At 43.0% G+C, this 18,960-nt stretch overlaps 1 protein-coding gene across 1 annotated transcript; it reads right to left on the bottom strand.

The window, feature by feature from the left end:
• Nucleotides 1-13,221: 13,221 nt before the first annotated feature.
• On the bottom strand, nt 13,222-16,320 carry LOC143186285 (putative transporter SVOPL). Its single transcript, XM_076389859.1, has 11 exons — nt 16,248-16,320; nt 15,968-16,186; nt 15,135-15,297; nt 14,942-15,063; nt 14,629-14,873; nt 14,385-14,527; nt 14,016-14,181; nt 13,827-13,941; nt 13,604-13,763; nt 13,409-13,536; nt 13,222-13,340 (listed from the first exon to the last, which is right to left on the bottom strand). Exons 1-11 carry the CDS (start codon nt 16,318-16,320, stop codon nt 13,288-13,290), a joined length of 1,587 nt encoding a protein of 528 aa, XP_076245974.1. The 3' UTR covers nt 13,222-13,287.
• Between the last annotated feature and the right edge of the window lie 2,640 nt (nt 16,321-18,960).

The following is an 18,960-nucleotide window of genomic DNA, read 5'->3' on the forward strand; positions in this document are numbered from 1 at the left end:
AGCGTGTTTTTCGAGGGGAGATTCAACTCTGTTTGGTATTGAATAAAGGCTGTAGATATACATAGTATCACGTGTAGATGGAAAAAATTACAATGTAGATAGTATCAAGAATACTGTAAAATTCTATCCACAACTCTTTTTCCAACAACCCAGCAGCAAGAAGCAGCAAGAAGCAGCAAGAACGATCGGCTTCTCGTTACCCCCATAGGCTACCAACACTCATCATACCAAGCCTCAGAGGTAGAATACACATTATGTATACAAAATCAGACTAGCGGACATTCATTTTTCAGTCGATTCCACAGGCACCGAATTACCGCTCATTACCAGAGCAAAACGCAGGCAAGAAGTTCGAATAAACGGTGCGCCGATTTCCCCAGATGTTCATTCTTCGAAGTGTATAAGTAGAGAGCATCGCGAGAATCCTCGCAAAAGAAGGCGCAACAGTAATCCAAGCACAGTTCTTTGCCTCGGTGGAACCTTTTGTCCGCGTTAAATTGTCTAACAAGAACGACGTAAAGAATGAAATCTTTCTCGTCCGCGCGCACACCCGCCTGATAACTCGTAATTTGCTAGCTCAGACGGACCGGTAGTTTCCCTCTTGTCTCCGTTATCATCAGCGTTCATTGCGTCCCTAAACGGGACGGGGGCCGACAGCTTGGCGAGCGTGGCCTCTAACATCCAGCGAGAGGTCGATCGAAACCCACGATAGCCCCGTTGACGCTGCATCTTCGCGCGCATAATGCAACAGTTGCTGCGCTTCGACTCTTGCCCATTGTTCCTCGCTGTGCGAACTTTCGGGGCCGTCGACGCGTAAAAGGACGGCATACGCCGCTGTTTAGCACGCTCCGAGTTCAGCTTCCGAGCCTTTCACGGACGACGGCTGCTTATCGCGGGTCCAGGCTTCCGGGTGCCAGCTCAACTCGCCTCGAAGCGAATTTCGGGCATCCGTCAGCGCTGCTCTTGCTCCTACTACCAGCTGGGACTTGGGTCCCCGAGGAGTTTGGCTTGTTCGTGGCATTGGGCGAGTTAAGCTCGCGATCGATGCTACTTGAACTCCTCTGCAGCTTACTTCGTGTTATCGGACCTTGAATAAAGTGGGATTGCAGGGAGATTGTAGGTATTCTTGCTGGGAAATTTGTAATGACATTAGGGAGTCATATTGGTGATTTCTGTAACGTTGGGAAACTTGTACGAGATAGTGATTAAGAGAATCATAGTCACCTAGAAAGATGAATTGTGAGGAGCGTTCCCAACTTTGATCAATGCCGACGCGATTCTTCAGGAGTAGAGATTATGTGCACGCAAGAACGAGGTTGGGACTGCCGAAAGAGGAAACGCGAAAAAAACACACAGCTTCCGTACACGAGCAATTAGGAGTAACGAACCGGTATTTGGTAATTTCGTCATTAGAAGCTTCGTGTTGGGTTGAATCCCAATTATTAAACTTGCTCCAGTGTGTCACTGTCGATGAAGTATCGCGTGAAGAATTGCACAGCCTCACGGTTGACCTTCTTCGCGGGTGGTGTAGACTAGAAACTGCAACAGGCCAGATCGAAATTACCGAGTTCCGTTTTTCTATTCTCGAGAGAGGATAATGTCTCATTTAGTCTGCCTGGCTACTCTCTCGTAAACGTCAATTTTTTCTCGCTTCTTTAATTTAGAGCAAGAGCCATACTAAGTTATACCTTCTAGCTATACTAAGTACAAATCTCTAAGAGGATTATGAACGTCTTCCTAGATCTTACATACTACAGTTCCGCTCGTATGCACGATTCTCTTAAGTATCTATGGAGTCTACTACCTCTACAATTTACACTTATGCCCTTTGCATTTTGAAACCCAACCAAAAATCGGCTGTAACGATAACGACACCAGAAAGGATTTCAAACAACGAGCACTTACGCGGTACCAGTGAACGAGGATAATAGATGAGAAGAAGGAAGGAATGCTTCCTGGGAGAAGCAGGAAGGTGAGATTCGTGCTCAGGGGAAGCGGCATTCGTAGCCAGCCACGCTTCTGTGCAGTTGTTACAGATCCTTCCCGAAGCAAGTAGCCTCTTAAAAGTCTAATCCACTTGCTGCCCTCGCTGCCGACTCTTAACAGCTCATTAAGCGCGTCTCGCCTCAGCTGACCTCAGTTTGCATAAGCAGTTCCTGAACTTGTTTAGAGAACCATTAGTTCTCAAACTTTGAGGAGCTGTCGACTACTAGTCGTAGAGAAAATAGATATATGAGAAACTGTAACGAGCTCTCTTATGTAATAGAAAACTGCCAGGTTTTTTCTTCTTTATATTATTATTAATCTTTTAAAAATGATAAGTGATTTAATTAGAAGTGAAATTCAGTGACTTTTACTTTAGAATACTTGAAGTCTCTCCGAGAATATGGACTCGATTGAGCGTGGCAATTAGCTCAGAGTCTTTGTAGAGCACAGCATAAAAAGGAACCTTGGGCGGTGATACCGTTAAATCATCTAAAGCGCGCGCATTACAACAATGCAAGCGGTCGCGTGGTGGGAAACGGGGCGCCGTCTACTTTCCTCGATCGTTGAGCCAGATAAAAATTCGCGGAGATGAATCTCGCGCAAAAGGCTCGTTAAATTTATCAAAAGAGGATAATTAAGATACATATTTTGTTCGCACGGGGCCTGAGAAGTTCACCGTTATGTCGTTTAGGTTGCTAAACGCGCAATAGGCAAAGCACGTCGCGACATAACAGGCGATGAACTGATAAGAACAAAAGTTACTTATTAACTAGGATGCTGATCTCACTTGCGCATCGATGAACTCAGAATACAAAGTTTCGTACAGAAGTGACCGAGTTCTTGGGACTCTACTATCACTGTTAAAGAAAAATTGAAAAATATAGGGTAATATCTTGGACAATAAAGGTCGGTCGTTTAAAGTAACTACTCTATTAAGTGTAATCTCAGAGTTTCGAGCAGCACTCGGGTCCACCGACAGGACGATCGAGTTGCCTTGGATGAGGGTCGTTACAGGATTCCGTAAAGATCAAAAACAACGAATAAAATACATATTTCTTTGGCAAACGGTCGGAAATTTACCGTTAAAACGTTTAGAAGAGCAAAAGAGGGCCGACGTAATAGCCATTGGACTGGATAAGGACCGAAGTAATGGACGAGGGAGGGAACAGTCACGCGATTCCCTAGTACGTCGAGGAATCGGTCATCCTCGCGGATCCGCGATCGTCTTCTCCCATTTTGCGCCCCTCTGAGCTGCATTTTCGAACTTCCGTCAACGGTGCCTCATTCACGCATCCTTTGTCGTACCGCCTATCCTCTGATTTCAGTGTCCCATGTTCACTGCCCCATTCTATTGTTCAAGGTATGGTAAGGTCCTAAAGCCTGATTCGCACGTCACGATTCCTTTTTGTATTTCTTGTGACACGGTAACAAAAATTAAGATCATTCTTTACTGGTTCTCTAGGTTCTCCTAGGACGTTTAAACCCCTGCAATTTGACAACCTGCCTGACAGAACATCTCCTGCTTCGATGCGATGAGACCGCATCCTCAGGCGGGTACTTTCCTTAACTCTTAGGATAGTGGAGCCGCGATTGCAAGGATGAAGTTGTTCCGTGCTTGTCAGATCGCGTCTTCCACGAAGATCCAGGAATAGCGATCGGCGTCGATCCCTCTCGTGGGAGAGTCGAACCGATTTCATGGTCGTTCGTTGTCACGGTTCGATCGTCTCTCATCTCCCGTCGTCTTTGTTGCTCCCCCCTGTCGGCTGCGTGTTAATTGCATTAGTGTAGAACGAGGCTTCGGGATGCATCGATCGTTGCAAAAGTTTCCGCGAAACTGGAGAGATTCATCGCTCTCTCGGGTCTGTTGCAAGCCGCAGATGCATCGAAACTCGGAAAAGTTGCGGCAAAGATTATGAAACGGATCGAGACTGGCATTTCCTGTTGACCCTTAAACCCATCACGTTCGTCTTTCGTTTCATCGTTCTTTGGAAAAGTTCGAGATGAGTCCAGAAGTCGTATCTGTCAGAAATGAATTGCTTCATACGGGATGCCTGAAATGTATTTTAAAATTAGTAGAGGATAATTATGAGCCGAGTGATTGTGACAAATGGACTGTAATTATTATCATGAGTTCATTTCCTTATGCTACTGCAGGATACGCAGATCAAAAATGTAATTATTGTATCATGGTCATAATGTAGATTAGCAGTAAGTGAATCGCTGAAAGACATCTCGATATCCTCTTTGCAGAGAAAAAAGTACGTATATTAATCCCAGCAGCTCTTGCTTACATTCAATTTATGTTCGCATCGAATTAATTAATTAACCGTAATTATTGTGAACCGCAATGTACTCAATACTGGCATACTTTGAGCTCACGTAGTCTATGAAATTACTTATCAGTCGTCTTATCAACGAAGCGGAATCATATAAAAACTGGAATTAAATCATACCCGACGTAGCTACTATAATTAAAGTAATCCAGATGCGTGGATCGATCAGATTGCATAAGTGAGACCAAGAAATGGAAAACATAATCCTCAACGATGACCTCTGGCCTTCGTGTTCTCTGTGTAAACGCGTGTAGGGTTGATTCTCTGGATATCGATTACCAAGATCAGTGATTTCGCTCGTCTAATTCACGAGAAATTGTTAATTACACCTCAGTTTAATGTACTCGATCCGCTGGTCGCGAGAGAGAAGATTTGCGATACATCCGTGAGATTTAATTCCATGAAATTTAATTAGTATTCAGAAATAACCGAGAAGAGTTAATAAGCATTGTGTAACTGGCGACACGACATTGTTTAGCAACTTTCTTAACTGATAACATGAGACATATATCATTTTTTTTCGTCGAGCATACTTAATTAAGTAACAAACATGATCCATAAATTACGAATTTTTTAGATTCAAAGAATTCCAAAAATGGAATACTAATTATAGACACAGAAGAAACTTCGAAGCGAAGTCAAAATCTTGCCACGAAGCTTGTCAAATGAATTAGTTCTTCAGCAGTGAAAAAGCGCTAAACTAAATGCACTGCTGGTCATGAACTCTTTTCAGGTTTCCAATTTTGCAAGGAGGCTCGGTGATCCGAAAAATAATCAGTTATTGCGGTTCAGGCTTGAAACCCCATTGAAACGCTGGTTCTTCCACAATTGCAGCACCTCGTCCCTTTTCAATCTTTTTTCACGGGCACTGTTTGCCTGCTGACTGTCTCACGCTCCCACACTTCGTAGTCAGCCGACTGTCACGATCGACGAGACATCGTAAATTCGTCGATGGCTACCAATAGATTGTTTCCGCTTAATAACTCACCTTTTGCGCAGCTGCCAGCAATTACGATGCTCTCTTGTCGCGGATGGGTGAAGCCGCGAAGGTGGTCTCCTCCAAGAGAAATTTAACACTTGAAACTGTTTGCTTTTATCCATCATCAAGGTGCAGGGGCAATACAGAATCCTAGTATTAAACTGGTGAACAATACCGGAAAATAGCGATAGCATGGGTTATCTAAGGATCATCAAACGTAACTGTTAGTAAAAATAATACACGATTAAAGGTTGCGTGACTCATTCCAAGGAGGAGCAATCGATTATTTCCACAAAGCACTCGCTTATGGTAAACGCATCGTCTCCAAGCTGCTTCGTTGGGCGAGGTAAACTCCCAACTGAGGTAAACTCAGTGTATGTCATCCGAAAGCGTGACACAAAGCGGTAGTATCCCGTAAAGGAATTATGATGTCATCCAATGGGTCATCAGGTCTAAGGTCTTCAGTGTACGCGTGACAGCCATCGACAATGAACGTCCCGTCACACCAAGGCGACTATTAACATCGTCACGATCTATTCACTATATTTTCCATCGTTGCTGTTTTCAATGAAGTCCATTGAACGAACCAGAATCCAACAATTAGTATCGTAGGTGAATTCCTTCTGAATGACATTCGCTGATTCTTATTTACAGCGAGCCAAGAGCTCAATAAATCGCAGTTTACAGTGTTCCCAAGACAGTACGTGCGAGTGTTGCAATTATACAGAATTATTAGAAAAAAATTTGCAAGATATGTAACTTCATTTGTGAAACTGATATAATTGCTGTCCAGGGATAATGTTAGAAGAGCAAGGATCGTTCGACGTCCACGGCTTCATCGTCGATGAAACAGTGTATTAAAGGAAGATGATTTTTCAGCAGGGAAGCGATCGTGTCATCTAGGAGGTCGTCAGGTCGAAGGTGTTCAACGTACGCGCTCTTCAATTAACCCTCCATGGCGTATCGACAGATCCGATCGGCCGCATGCGGATCCCTCGAACAATCGTGCTTGTACTTTCGTCCTGTGCAGCAACGTAGGATGATTCGGTATTCTAAACTGCCTCTATCCGTGTATCGTCAGCAGATCATGGCTCTTTTCTCCCGTCAGTCATCGGTGCCCTAAAGCCACCGACATTTTTTCAATTATCGCCACCCACCTGCTTATCCAGCTGTTGCGCAAGGCTTTACAACGAGGTCTTGATCACGTGTGAATAATCGTAGCTCGTGCTGTGGTACTTAAATTGAAATTGATTAAAAAGGAGATATTCGTTATTTTCTTGAATGAAGACATTAAAATAACTGGTGATAATTATGGTTATTTTGAATGGCCAGTGTCCACGAAAGAGAAACGAGGCCTCGCCTGAGTCAAGGTGCATGCGTTACCCAGAAGCAACGGTGCTTGATAACCTTGAACCAATTATGCGCGTAAATTATTTCGCAAGTTGCTCGTTTTGCAGCCTGCCCAGGTTATGGAAGAGGCTCTTTGGTATACAGTTCTCGGGGCCAATTGCTATACTTGTTCTTGATATTTCTTTGGTCTATATTCTAAATGACACGCGTATATTTAAAGCACCAGGGGAAATGGTCCAGTGGAATACTCGAGAGACGACCAACAAGTGGTCAGGAATTTGATATGATGTCCACGGAATAGCTCGGGGGATATAAATATTAAGCGGTCGCTAAACTCGACGACGTTCGACAATTAACTCGCTCGGTTGCTGGATGCTATCTAAATCTAGCGAGCCGTTGCTCGACAAAAGTCCTCTCCAAACAGGTATAACGTTTCTTTCTTCTCACGGTTGTATTCCGCACAATCGGCAGCTCGCCTAACAGAACCAGAGGGACAAGGTAGACAGTAAGGAAGACAAGGAAGAGGAGGATGAATCCTGTTAGCTCATTGTCTCCGTTTAAAAAGCCCACGGTCCAAAACAATTAGAAGATCGCCTATTGAAGCGACTGTCCAATTCACAATCTCCCTCTGTCGTTTCGGTTCTGGCGTTTACCACTTGTTGCTTCGCTTCTTCCCTCGATCCAGCTGACAGCTTTTAAACACACACGTCGTTCCCATCGTGATTGATATTTAGTTAACTGTACAGAACCATCCACCCAGACAACTAATTGCTACAAACGGCTCGAATGGGTCGTGTATCGCTTTTTTATATAGGATTTTCTTAATTACAAGAGACACCGTTAATGGCCGAGTACCGCTCGTCAACTTTCAATGTCGACCACTGTCCAGGACCTATCCTCGCGAAATTTATGAGGCATGCTTAGAATTTCCGCACCAGTTCCAGGATTGCTTCAGCACGGTCTTCTGAGAATCGGAAGATAGTTTTTAAAATCACTTCAGATTCCACACTTTGCTAAACGTTAGGTGATAATGATGACTCCATAAAGCGAAATCCTTCGTAATAAATTCTAGAGAATAATGTATTCAGAGGTTCTTCTTCTCAAAAGACGAAGTTGGACGTAATAGGCAGCTCTGACAAACTTCAAAGACACATCAAGAAACTTTTCACACGACACGCAGATTCCAATCTGAGCGTATAAATTTCCCCTAACAGGAAGCAAGTTAGATGTTATTCAAATGTACGAAGCTATGTTTCGCGGAGTTTTGTGCCCAGACCTACCAGCCAGCGGTTGAACGGGTTAATTACCCAGCACCGACCAGTTCTACCTTTGAGGGATCCGCTGTTACCGCGAAAAGTTTCTCAACCTCCCATAAATTCACGGATCACTTGTTCCTAGAATTCTCCTGTTACACTCAAACACGAATCTCTGAATCCCTGCACCCGAGCAGGAGCAGCTCGACCCAGTACGAACATAACAGATTATCATTCCAGTTCCATCGTTTTATCAGTGTCCTCCTCGTATCGATGGCTCTCATACCGGTTTAAAAGTTCACAGGAAACCGCATTGATTCCTCGAAGTGGACGAAACGCGTTCACGCAATCCGGCGCGCGTCACGCAACGACGTAATCTCGCCTTACGCAATACCGTTGAAATTCACCTTCCACGTATGCAGCTCCCTGGCCGACCGTGAAATCGACACGGGGAAATAATAACGCGGCCTGTCCCGCGACCATGCAGAAACAACCAGAGACGCCGTCTCCATTTAGTCGCGGCTATGCAACGCGTCCTGGAGATCCTTCGTTAATTACCACGGACGTCTATCAAGCTTAACTAGAAACGGTACGTCCATTCATCGATCGCGACGCAAAATCAAAAGACTCGATCTGAATCGGATCTAGGTAAAAAGGATAGACGAGAGGGGGGAGTGAGAGCAAGAAGGAAAGAGGAGCATTGAACCGTGCTGAGTCTGGGATCGCATGTAATTGCCTTTTGGAGTGACGGTGGTATAGATTTTGATGACAGGGATGGTTTTCTATTGATATCAGTAGCTCAGATTAAGTGCGAGTTTATAGCAAGAAAAGGACTTCTCTTCTGCTTATGACAGCTTCTAGTTCTACTGGAGATGTGAATGATAATCTAAGCAAGTAAAGTAGTTTTGGTCTGAATAGTTTTATGTTAAGCCTAGAAGGCCCAAGGTGTTGGATATGTAGCGCAGAATAGGATGAACTTCCTAGAGTTAGTAGTTCTCTTATAATCATTCTGGAGTTGTTAGATTCCTTTGCGTAAGTGGATGCATCCCTTAACTGGAACCTTATTTCACACTCAAAAATTGAATCGTTTCGGGAGATCTAAACATGATCTTGGTAATTTCGTTTTGTGAGTTACTCAATCCTATCTCCATGCTTCAAATGAAGACGTCTCAATAATGACGGGTATCGGTGAGAATTACCCCTTCTTCGTGAGAATATAATTACTCATCTATTGTGAACAACCGGAAGATGAATTCTTGTGAACTCAACCTCTATCGTGCTTTCAATGCTCAATGAAGTTAGATTTTATCGAGTTTGAAGTGTAGTATCGACGAGGCGAAACAAAACGTAAATTGAATCAGATTATAAAACGCATTGCGTTAGTAGGAACGATATCGCACGAGCGATGCTCATGACATTACATCGTAGATCGATTACTCGCTCGAGGAGATTAACAAGGCATTTGTATGCTCGATAATGACTAGTCAAGAACGATCGAGGAATAGAGAACGCATTATAACATTGACAATGATATCTTTCATTGAACAGGAGTCGATCCTTCGCTATCGATACACTGAGGTCAATGCCACGTGTACTTAAATACCTAATTCATGCATTATAAGCAGGTTGATGTACCAAGATTAACACTGAAACATTTGTTTCCTGCATCGCGATTACAGAGTTGATTCTAATAATATCGGTGCAAGTTCTTCGGTGACGTGGAGATATTCGATGACCGAGGAACTGGTTCCCGAGTAAAAACTGTGGGAAAATCATCGAACCGAACAATGATGCATTAAATTGTAATTGCTGCAAAGTTTCTTGCTGCGGCTGCATCCTCAGTGTATTCATTGCAGATTGAGTCGCTTCTTCAGGGTGACGATCTCCCTCTTGACTGGCTGGTGGTCTTCGAAGACCTGCCACGAGGACTGCTTCGTCATTGTCACCGGAAGCTGCGTCTTCACGGCTCGAGCAATCAGGATCTCGATAAGTGTAGAGAATTATCGAGTTGCCTTGTTATTTTCACTGAATCGTAAAACGAAGTAAATGGTTTCCTCGGTGTTTATTTTGCCCTCGAGGTTCTCGAGCAGCAATCAAATATACTTAACAAGTACATGTTATATCACCAGGTACATCCTACTATCTGAAATAATACCAGCTAATACTACAATGAACCTGAAAATGCGATCTCATCTCTTTTACTTTCATCTATCTTCCAAATACAACACTGGATCATTGCTTCATAAGAAAATAATAAAACAAAAATAAAAATCTATCTCCACATCTCAGAAATATTCAATTTCACTGATTTCAACGCAAAACTTCTATCTGCATAAACCACGGTTCAATACAGTCTAATAATAAAACAAAAGCACAAGACTCTAAAGTCTAAAAAATTGCGTGACGATTTGCACCTCGCCTCTTCCATCGGCAACTTCGATTCTCCCTGCGTTCGTATAATCTCCCAGAGAAATCGCGCGAGGAAGGAAAGTTCAGCTCGAAGAAAACAAGAGTCAGGCACGAGGTAGCGGAGAAGGCAAGCAAGGAGGAAGAACGTGGACGAGGAATGAAAGCACAAGCAGGAACCACCGAAAGACAAGGATCAGGAAGAGGTCGCGAGCACGGCGAGGGAGCAACGGGACGCGAACAAGGAGAGCCAAGCTGGAAAGGATAGCAGGGAGAAAGAATTGAACAAGAACGGTAAGGAGTAGAGTCACACGGTGTTCCATAGGCATAGCGGATCCTACGTAGCGGTAGATACTTCGAGATAATACTCTCATTTACATAAGCAGGCGCATAAATGAAAAGCAATGCGATGCATCGGAGCGCGCGCATCGCGTACGAGTTATATCTGGGTAAATGGATGCAGCTCCCCCCCAGAGCTATTCTAAATACAGTATCCGACGATTGTTAACGTCGCAATGGAAATCTGAAAGCGTTTCATCCACCATTCTCAATCCAATTGCTCTCGTTTCCCCAGGGCACTGTGATTACGGTCGAAACGAAAAAAGATAGCGATAATATCGCCATCGCTGAGCGTAATTCGCGGGGTAGTGTCATTCTGACGCGGCGGCGTGGCAGCAGTAGCGGCGCGATTATTAATTAAAGGGTAAGGACAGTGAATGCGGTCGTTGAAGCACTGCTCGGTCGTTTTACACCTTCCTGTCGTTTCCCCGAGCTATTCTTCGGTCCCGTTTCACTCGGTAATTTTTACGTTACGTCTTCTTTTTTTAAAAGAACGCTTAGAATACGGAAGACTGTGGTTGAAACCCGATAGTGTGGGTGGAAAATTGTGTCAAAAGTCAAGCTTTTGATCGCGTGTAACAGTTAGGCGTGAGACGTCGTTATCGGGTGCAATGGAGAAAGGCAACGGATGTGCAGTGGGTGATCGAAGAATTTCGCGGGAGAAGTTAACAGTATCGGGACGATGCGGTTCTGATGTGACTGGCTGGTGGCGGCCGTACCCACGGAGTCTGTTTTATTTCTCTTTAAAAGAACGATCAAGCGAATAGCAGCCATGAAATCGCGATACGACGTCTTCAAGCCCGTAAAGAATTAGGAGCAAAATGCGGACTCGCTGACGGGATCGCTCTCAAGAGAAAATTGTGGGGGAAAAGGAAATAGAAGGCAGAGTGTCCAGTCATAATTACATTTGTAGAGGAGATAACTGAATGTGATAAAAAAATCAGAATGAAGAAATTAATATTAATAAAGGGACTTTAATAATTTTTTAAATTTGAAATATTTCAAATTTCAAATTTTAAAATTTAAATTTCAAATTTCAAATTTCAAATTTCAAATTTTTGAAATGTTTGAAATTTGAACCGCTAAAGCCTTTGAAGAGTCGCTGAAGACGTGACTACAACCCTGCATGAAAATCAACTGCTATTGAATATTTCTGTTACTTTACAAGTTAAAGAAAAGAGAAATTAATTAATTAAGATTCAGTGAATGTAGCGCAGTGTAAATTCTCAGTTGATTTCGTGACAATGCACTGCTCTTAAAGGTAAAAGACGTAGCGCAAAGAGGAGAAAAACTCAGAAGCAATGCCAACACGTTTTTCCCTTGGACTGTTACACGCGTCCAGCGCACGTGCCTCCCTTCTGCAATTTATTCGGAATGCTGTCTTAGGCGCCATACGGTTCTTACAGGCAACACTTGTGTTTCGAACTTATCAACTCTCGTCTCTATAGTCCTCTGTTCTCCAAAGAATAATGTGAGATATAATTCTTATCTTCAATACTTCTACAAATTACACTCTACTCTATTTTCATAAACCTGAAGTGCAATTTTAACTCATATCAGTAGAGTACAAGTAGTTATACTTTCAATGTCTTAGATTATTCTAGTGATTATAACATATTGTGTCTTATTTGTCTAAAATATCTCACTGTTTTTTTACCATTCATAATGTTCACGAGAGGCATAAAAAGAGCTTGTAACGCTGCTTCCTGTATCAGTCATTCCGCGATTGATCCAAGACCGAGGATAACACCGTGAAGGAACGTAACATCGCAATCGGCCGAGTCCGAGACGCCTTGACTTTCTCCCATTGTAATACGCGCACGAGGTTTTATGAACACGCGTAATTATTCGATCAACATAGCCTGTTGTGGTCGGCGCGGAGGTGTCGAGATGCCGGGCGCGAGATAAAGCTTCGTCCACACGAAAGGCGGGCCGAGGTGTGTATATGGGATCGAGAAGAACGAGCATGTGGGTGAAGGCTGGAGGGCTCTCCAGGATGTGTCGAAAGTGAAACCCAAGGCCTCATACGGCGTGTTGCCGTACGCGCACACGTCCAAGGAACACCGCCAGCCGTCCTCGACGCGCTCGATCATCGTTTCGGATCGGTATCGATCGCTATCGGCTGAAAATGTGACCGTGAAGAGCGCCCAGTGGCCGCTGCGAAATATCCACCCGCGCGCCAGCGTTGCGCAACGTCGTCATTCTCGCGTTGCCTTTCGAACGTATTCCTTCTTGCTTGGATGAGCCTCTCTTTCGCCGCTTTATTGTCTTGTTTGTTGTCCGAGTGACGTGCATTTTTAAACGGACTCTCTCGCAACAATTCGACGATGCCAAGTAATTATTCTTCAGGGATTCTTGGTATTGTCTTCGTGCGCGATGGAAAGCAAGATTTCCCAAAGTTGCCTCGCCTTTGCTTCAGCGTCGAGGAACAGAGTATGCGTGAAATACGGACAGGATACGATTTACGATTCGGGGGAACTTTTCGCCAACTTCCACTCGACCACCTCGATAGCGGCGTATGTATCTATTGCGTCCTTTGATCCTTCTTTTAATGGTTTCTAGGATACGATCGCCACTTTGGCCCAGTTCCCCAAGAGAGCCTCTTCTCGAGCGACTACATGGAAACTTAGCGAAAGCTTCCTTACTTTTTGCTGTTCTTTGAGAGTGGCAGGAAACAGGTTAAGACGATGCAAACTGGAATAAAGAAGAGGTATAATGTTTCTGAAAGATGATGGGCCGAGGAATGTATTTTAGGTACTTACGTAAGAGGAATGTTGCTAGGCCGATCACTGGTACCAAGCAGCTGTATGCAAGAAAAATTGGGAAGAGGAGATTTCCTATGATCGTTCCTATTCGTCCCGACATCATCGCCAAGCTTACTGCGATCGTTCTAATTTGAGATGTGAGATATTACTTTATAGGATCATTTTTTGAGAGGAAATATATAAGAAACGAACCGTAATGAAGTTGGAAATAGCATAGTTGTCACTCCATTAACCATATTAATGGAGACACTCGTCAGGCCGACAAACAGACACGTCAGTATTACCGTTAATAGCATGTTACTTGACCAGATCATGCAGATTATGCAAGTAAACGTCATCCCGTAACAGGCAACTGCAATAATTTAGCTATGAGTTTAATAGTTCGTACTAGAGGCAAGGAAAATGAAATACTCACATAAAATACTTTTGTGAGTCAGGATATTGGACAGAAAACTGGCCACTAGGAGACAGATACTTCCGAGTATGGAAACGAGAATGCTATTCATATAAACTGCATCATTGACGACAGTCTGAAAAATACGATTCACTATTTTTAAAATCCTCTGTTCTCGATTAAGAATAGATAGGAATTCTATTGTCTCACATTTACGCAAGTTGAGTTCTCCATTGAGATTTCTCTATTCCTAGCCACCGAGAAGTCCAAAATTTCGCAAAAAGACGGATCACGTCCTGCCGTTGCATTATTCCCTGACTCGAAATTATCCAGTATCGTGAATAGCTGCGGCTGCCAGAGTCGAATAGTGTTCATTCTGCAGAACAAGAGATGTATGATAATTACATACGACAATCAAAGCGACTCAATTGAAATTCAAACATCGAGATTCAAATCGTGGCACCAATTCCTTTGTATGCTATTCGCCTATTCACCACTGTCATCAGAACCACATTACGCGTTTTTAAAGTTCTATCAACAAGCATGAAATAATTGTCAACCGAATTTTATAACACTCACGCCATCATACTTCCAAATTGCATAACAACGACTAAAATAAGTCGAGGCAGATGTGGATAAAAGAAAATCGCAGTCTTCTGCGATCTCTCTTTTTCATTGGACTCCAGCGCTTTCCGACGGGATTCATCTTCTAAATGACGTATCTTGAACAAAAGATGCTTGCTTCAATTTTAAAAGTTCCTTACTGTGGACGAAGTTACTTAAATCGTTGTGGCGATCGTAGAAAGTTCGATAACTCGTTTACCGGGTAGTCCTCTGGGGATTTCCCCGTATTTAGACTATAAACTAGTTTGAAAACTTTCAACGCTTCCTCGGTACGCCCCTGCGACATCAGAAACTTCGGACTCTCTGGAAAGAAGGACAGACAAATGACGCCAAGGAGTTCGGGGACGCCGCAAAGGGATAGAAAAATCCTCCAGGAGTTGTAGACGAAAGCTCCGTCCCAGAGAACGATGGACCAGGTTTGAGGAATCACCAGCCACGCAAGACCTGAGAAATAAGATGATATGATTTGTGAACAAGTATTTGATTCAATTGTAGTATCGTGTTTGTTGTACCTGCGACCACAGTATTCCCGCACGTAATGGACAAGCCCATAATAAGCATTATTCTCACTCTCTTTTCGACTCCATAAAACTCAGAACAATACGACATGGTTGAAGAATAAGGGCCACTTAATCTGGAACGAAAAGATTAACGATGTTGAGAAAAGTCTAAGATATAATAGAGGAGGAATAATAATCAGCTTACATGAAACCATTCATGTACTTAAAGACTGCGAGTGTCCAGAAATTTTGCGAAAAACCTGCGAAAACGTTGCAAATGCCATTTGCCAGATAACCATAGATGAAGACCTTTTTTCTGCCTCGAACATCGGCTATGTAGCCCCATAGAAAACCACTTGAAACCATCCCTGTGTGAAGTTCCATTGTTAATAATAATTAATAGTGTGTATAAGGTGACATGTGAAACTGTTGTTAACAATACGTGTAGTGAAAATAGTTATTACAAGCATTATTTTAGAGTAACTGTAGATATATCACAAATTGCTTTTTGATAGATCATGTATCCCCAGGTGGGGGAATCCCTTCGTGGGGTGATTAAGAAGGTATAAATAAGCTTGCGAGCTTCTGAATTCTCACTCGCTTTCCGGCCATCGGCCGGATCGGATTGCTCTCCTGATCCTTTGGCCGTTGCCCGAGGGTGCATCTAACCCCCTTCTTCTCCTACCCTAACCCTGATCAGTTTTGCCACTGATCAACCCTGACCCTTAACCAGCCCTCCCACTGGTCAACCCTGACCCTTGACCAGCCCTTCCACTGGTCAACCCTGACCCTTGACCAGCCCTCTCAGTGGACAACGTTGACCTTTGACCAACCCTACGACTTGTCAGTCCTGACTCTTGACCAGCCATTCGACTGGTCAGCTCTCACCCTTGCCTACTACTCTTAAATATATAGGGATCTAAAATATTGATACGTACTGATGTTCAGGTATATTCTGATCTTTACAAATACTGATATATACAAGGGCAGAAAAATAGGACTTATATTTCACTACTCATAACTTTAATAAACACGTACCTAGAAAAATAATGGCATTCAGGACACCTTTCTCGAAGAACGTAATTTGTAAATCGCATTCCACTGAGGGCAAAATGATCGCCATGCTAGAAGTGTTGATGCTGGTCGACCATGATACGGGAATTATCGCAAAAAAGAGAAGAAATTGAAATTTTCCATATCCAGCAACGTTGATCGCTGTCTCAAAATCGGCTGGCTCATTTTTATGCAAGTCTTCGTCTGTACACGGTACGCCGATTAAATTTTATTGAGATTATACCGTAAGTATAGTTTAATTTACCTATACGATTTTTATTCGCATCCACGGCATTAAGCGTGACACCAATAACACTAACGCTATTATTTCGCGGCATTTTATAACCGATCGTAACTTCACATTCACTTCAACGATCTACATAACTTTTAGAACGTCTCCAGTAGACATTCACGGAAGATATAAAGTGAATCGTTTGCCTACACTGACGAAACTGCTTGAAAATTTTCGACCTCGTCACACACTCTGTCCTTCTTACTGACTAATTATACGCAAACAATTTTATCTCTCATGCAAACTCGCTAACAATTTTCGAAATATTTTTACACTGTTGAGAGGTCATTAAATCAATTAGTTTGCATATCTTACATTTAGCTATACATTCACGGAATACTTTATTCAATGTATCTTATAAGTCATAATTCATAAAACCACAGGTTACTGACAAATATTTTCAAGTACGCAAACAAAGTCACAGTGAATGCAACGTCTGACGCAAGGAGTTACTTGATTACATTCTTTGAACACGCGACATGCTTTATTCTTTCGCTTGGTCGAATCCGATCTCTTTAGAACAATTACTTACACAATTGCTATATATCTGACAGTTGCGTATACGCGATGACTTAATTCATTTTCTGCCAACTTCTGTCTTCACTGAGACGATGAATAGCTTCGTTTCAGTGTTTACCACTGGGAACAGAAGCGTAGCGAAGTGTAAAAACGAAGAACAGCTGGTGCGAATACTTAATCGACCCACGTAAGCCTCGACACCTTAATTATCGAATTGTCTCTCTTTATCTAACAACTTGTGCCAATGATTTTGCGAATTCATGCTTGTGATTCCATTCCTCAAATTATGCCTTTTCATTCGAAATCTGTGAAAATCCTACATATTCTAAATCATATTTTTCCTTCACTTGTTTACCACTATACATTGTGCCTTTTACATTGATAACGGTACTTTTACAGTCTTTTTTTACTTATCAAGATTTCCTTGCGAAACGTACCTCAGAATAAGAGATACCAACAATATCATAAATCATAGCACGTATCGTAGGACAATAAAAGTGTATATAATCGCGTGCGTCAGTCTAGATAAGTTCTTGCCTTAAATATAGCGGAAACGGTATTCAACCTCAGCACCTATCGATTAAATCTTCTCCAAGGCGTTCGAGGTAAATGATTGCATGTTAAAATCAGGGAACTTGATTCCCTAAAGAGAGAAAACCAATTCTTTGTTCCCTTACTTTTGTACACTGCAATTATCATCGCAGACAGCTGGCGTTAACTATCAACAAATCGCAATCATTTCATTTAACTGGTGGCAAGTTACACGCTTGGTGTACTTTGACAACAGCTTTGTTCCTTTGTTACGCCCGATACAGGAAATATCGTGTCCACTCTGACCTTACGCGATACCCTCGACCAGTCCACCAAGAATTATCGAAGCCCCTACGAAACTGATGGCCATTGTTACCGCAATAATCTCGCTTTGTGCAGAAAAATAAAAAAAAGTTCTTTAATCTCCAAGCAACGATTACTGTACTTTTATTCTTTTCTATAAAAGTTTATTAAATCCCTATTCCCCTCTATTGATCAGGAAAATAAATTAGGAATAAGTTTTAGTATGATTGTGGCTCATTCAATCCGAAAGGTCGATCCTCTCAGCTTTTACTCGCGGGAAGGAACTTCGTCTGAGGTGAAGAGTCGCTGGTTGCCCTTCATCAGCTTCGCGTTGTAGTCCTGGCTGGCCTCCCTTGCGCGTCGGTATTCGAGAGAGCGCATGTACTCCGACACCTTGGACGAAGAAAAGAGGGGAAAGAGTTACAAGGTCAGTTGGTAATCGCAAAAAACACGAGGTTCGTTTCACCGGAGTAATTAAAGTTTCCTGTATTTAAGAGTCGTCGGGATCGGCGTTGCGTGGCAAGTGGCCTGCTTCCAGCGATTCCCCGACCACGCGAAACAACCGCCTCCAATCATTCTTTCACCGAGCTAATTAAGGTCGCCGCTGATTAATCCGTTCAAATATCGATGGCTCAATAATCGAGCCGATTTGTGCCGACGATCTCGGCGCAGAGGTAACGCTTAATGGAGGGCACAGGAAACACCTAAGGCTCCCTCGTGTCCTCTTCTTCTTTTTAGCCGCTTTGCGCGCGAGCATTATCGCGTTCCTCGCTTTAATTCACGCTCGGCATTTAGCCTGCGTAAGAAGCTTTCTGTTATTCGACGCGCGGGGCGTTCGATTTCGATCTAATGTTCGCGATCTTCCCGAGGCTAGCGGGATTCGTAGCGGTAAAGGACGATTAATATGAGCAGAGTTTCATCGGAACGATCGGTTTTTATACTCTCGAAGTTAGACGGGAAGAAAAAGGACGAGAGTTGGGTGTCGATAAGATTGATATCGGACGCGGTGGACATTCTCGCTTGCGCTTCCGCGACCACCAACGATTAATCGAGACACGCTACTGGTTAAACGCTTCCTCTGTTGTGGGAAGATTCTTTGATGATTTATGAGCTATGGAAAGATCGCTCTTGTTTAAATTCTGTGAGAGTGTGGCGAAGTATCGTTGACATTCATTTCTGAACACTAAGGTACTCGTCCCTATTTTTGTACCTGTCTGATACCTTTTTTCAATTTTACATATTCATAAGTAAACTCGAATAAAAAAAATAATTTCTCAATTTATGCACAAAAGTTCTTCTTTCATAAATGATTTTAATCCAAAGGCACAGAAAT

Source organism: Calliopsis andreniformis, chromosome 12, assembly GCF_051401765.1.
Source record: "Calliopsis andreniformis isolate RMS-2024a chromosome 12, iyCalAndr_principal, whole genome shotgun sequence".
Lineage (NCBI taxonomy): Eukaryota > Metazoa > Arthropoda > Insecta > Hymenoptera > Andrenidae > Calliopsis > Calliopsis andreniformis.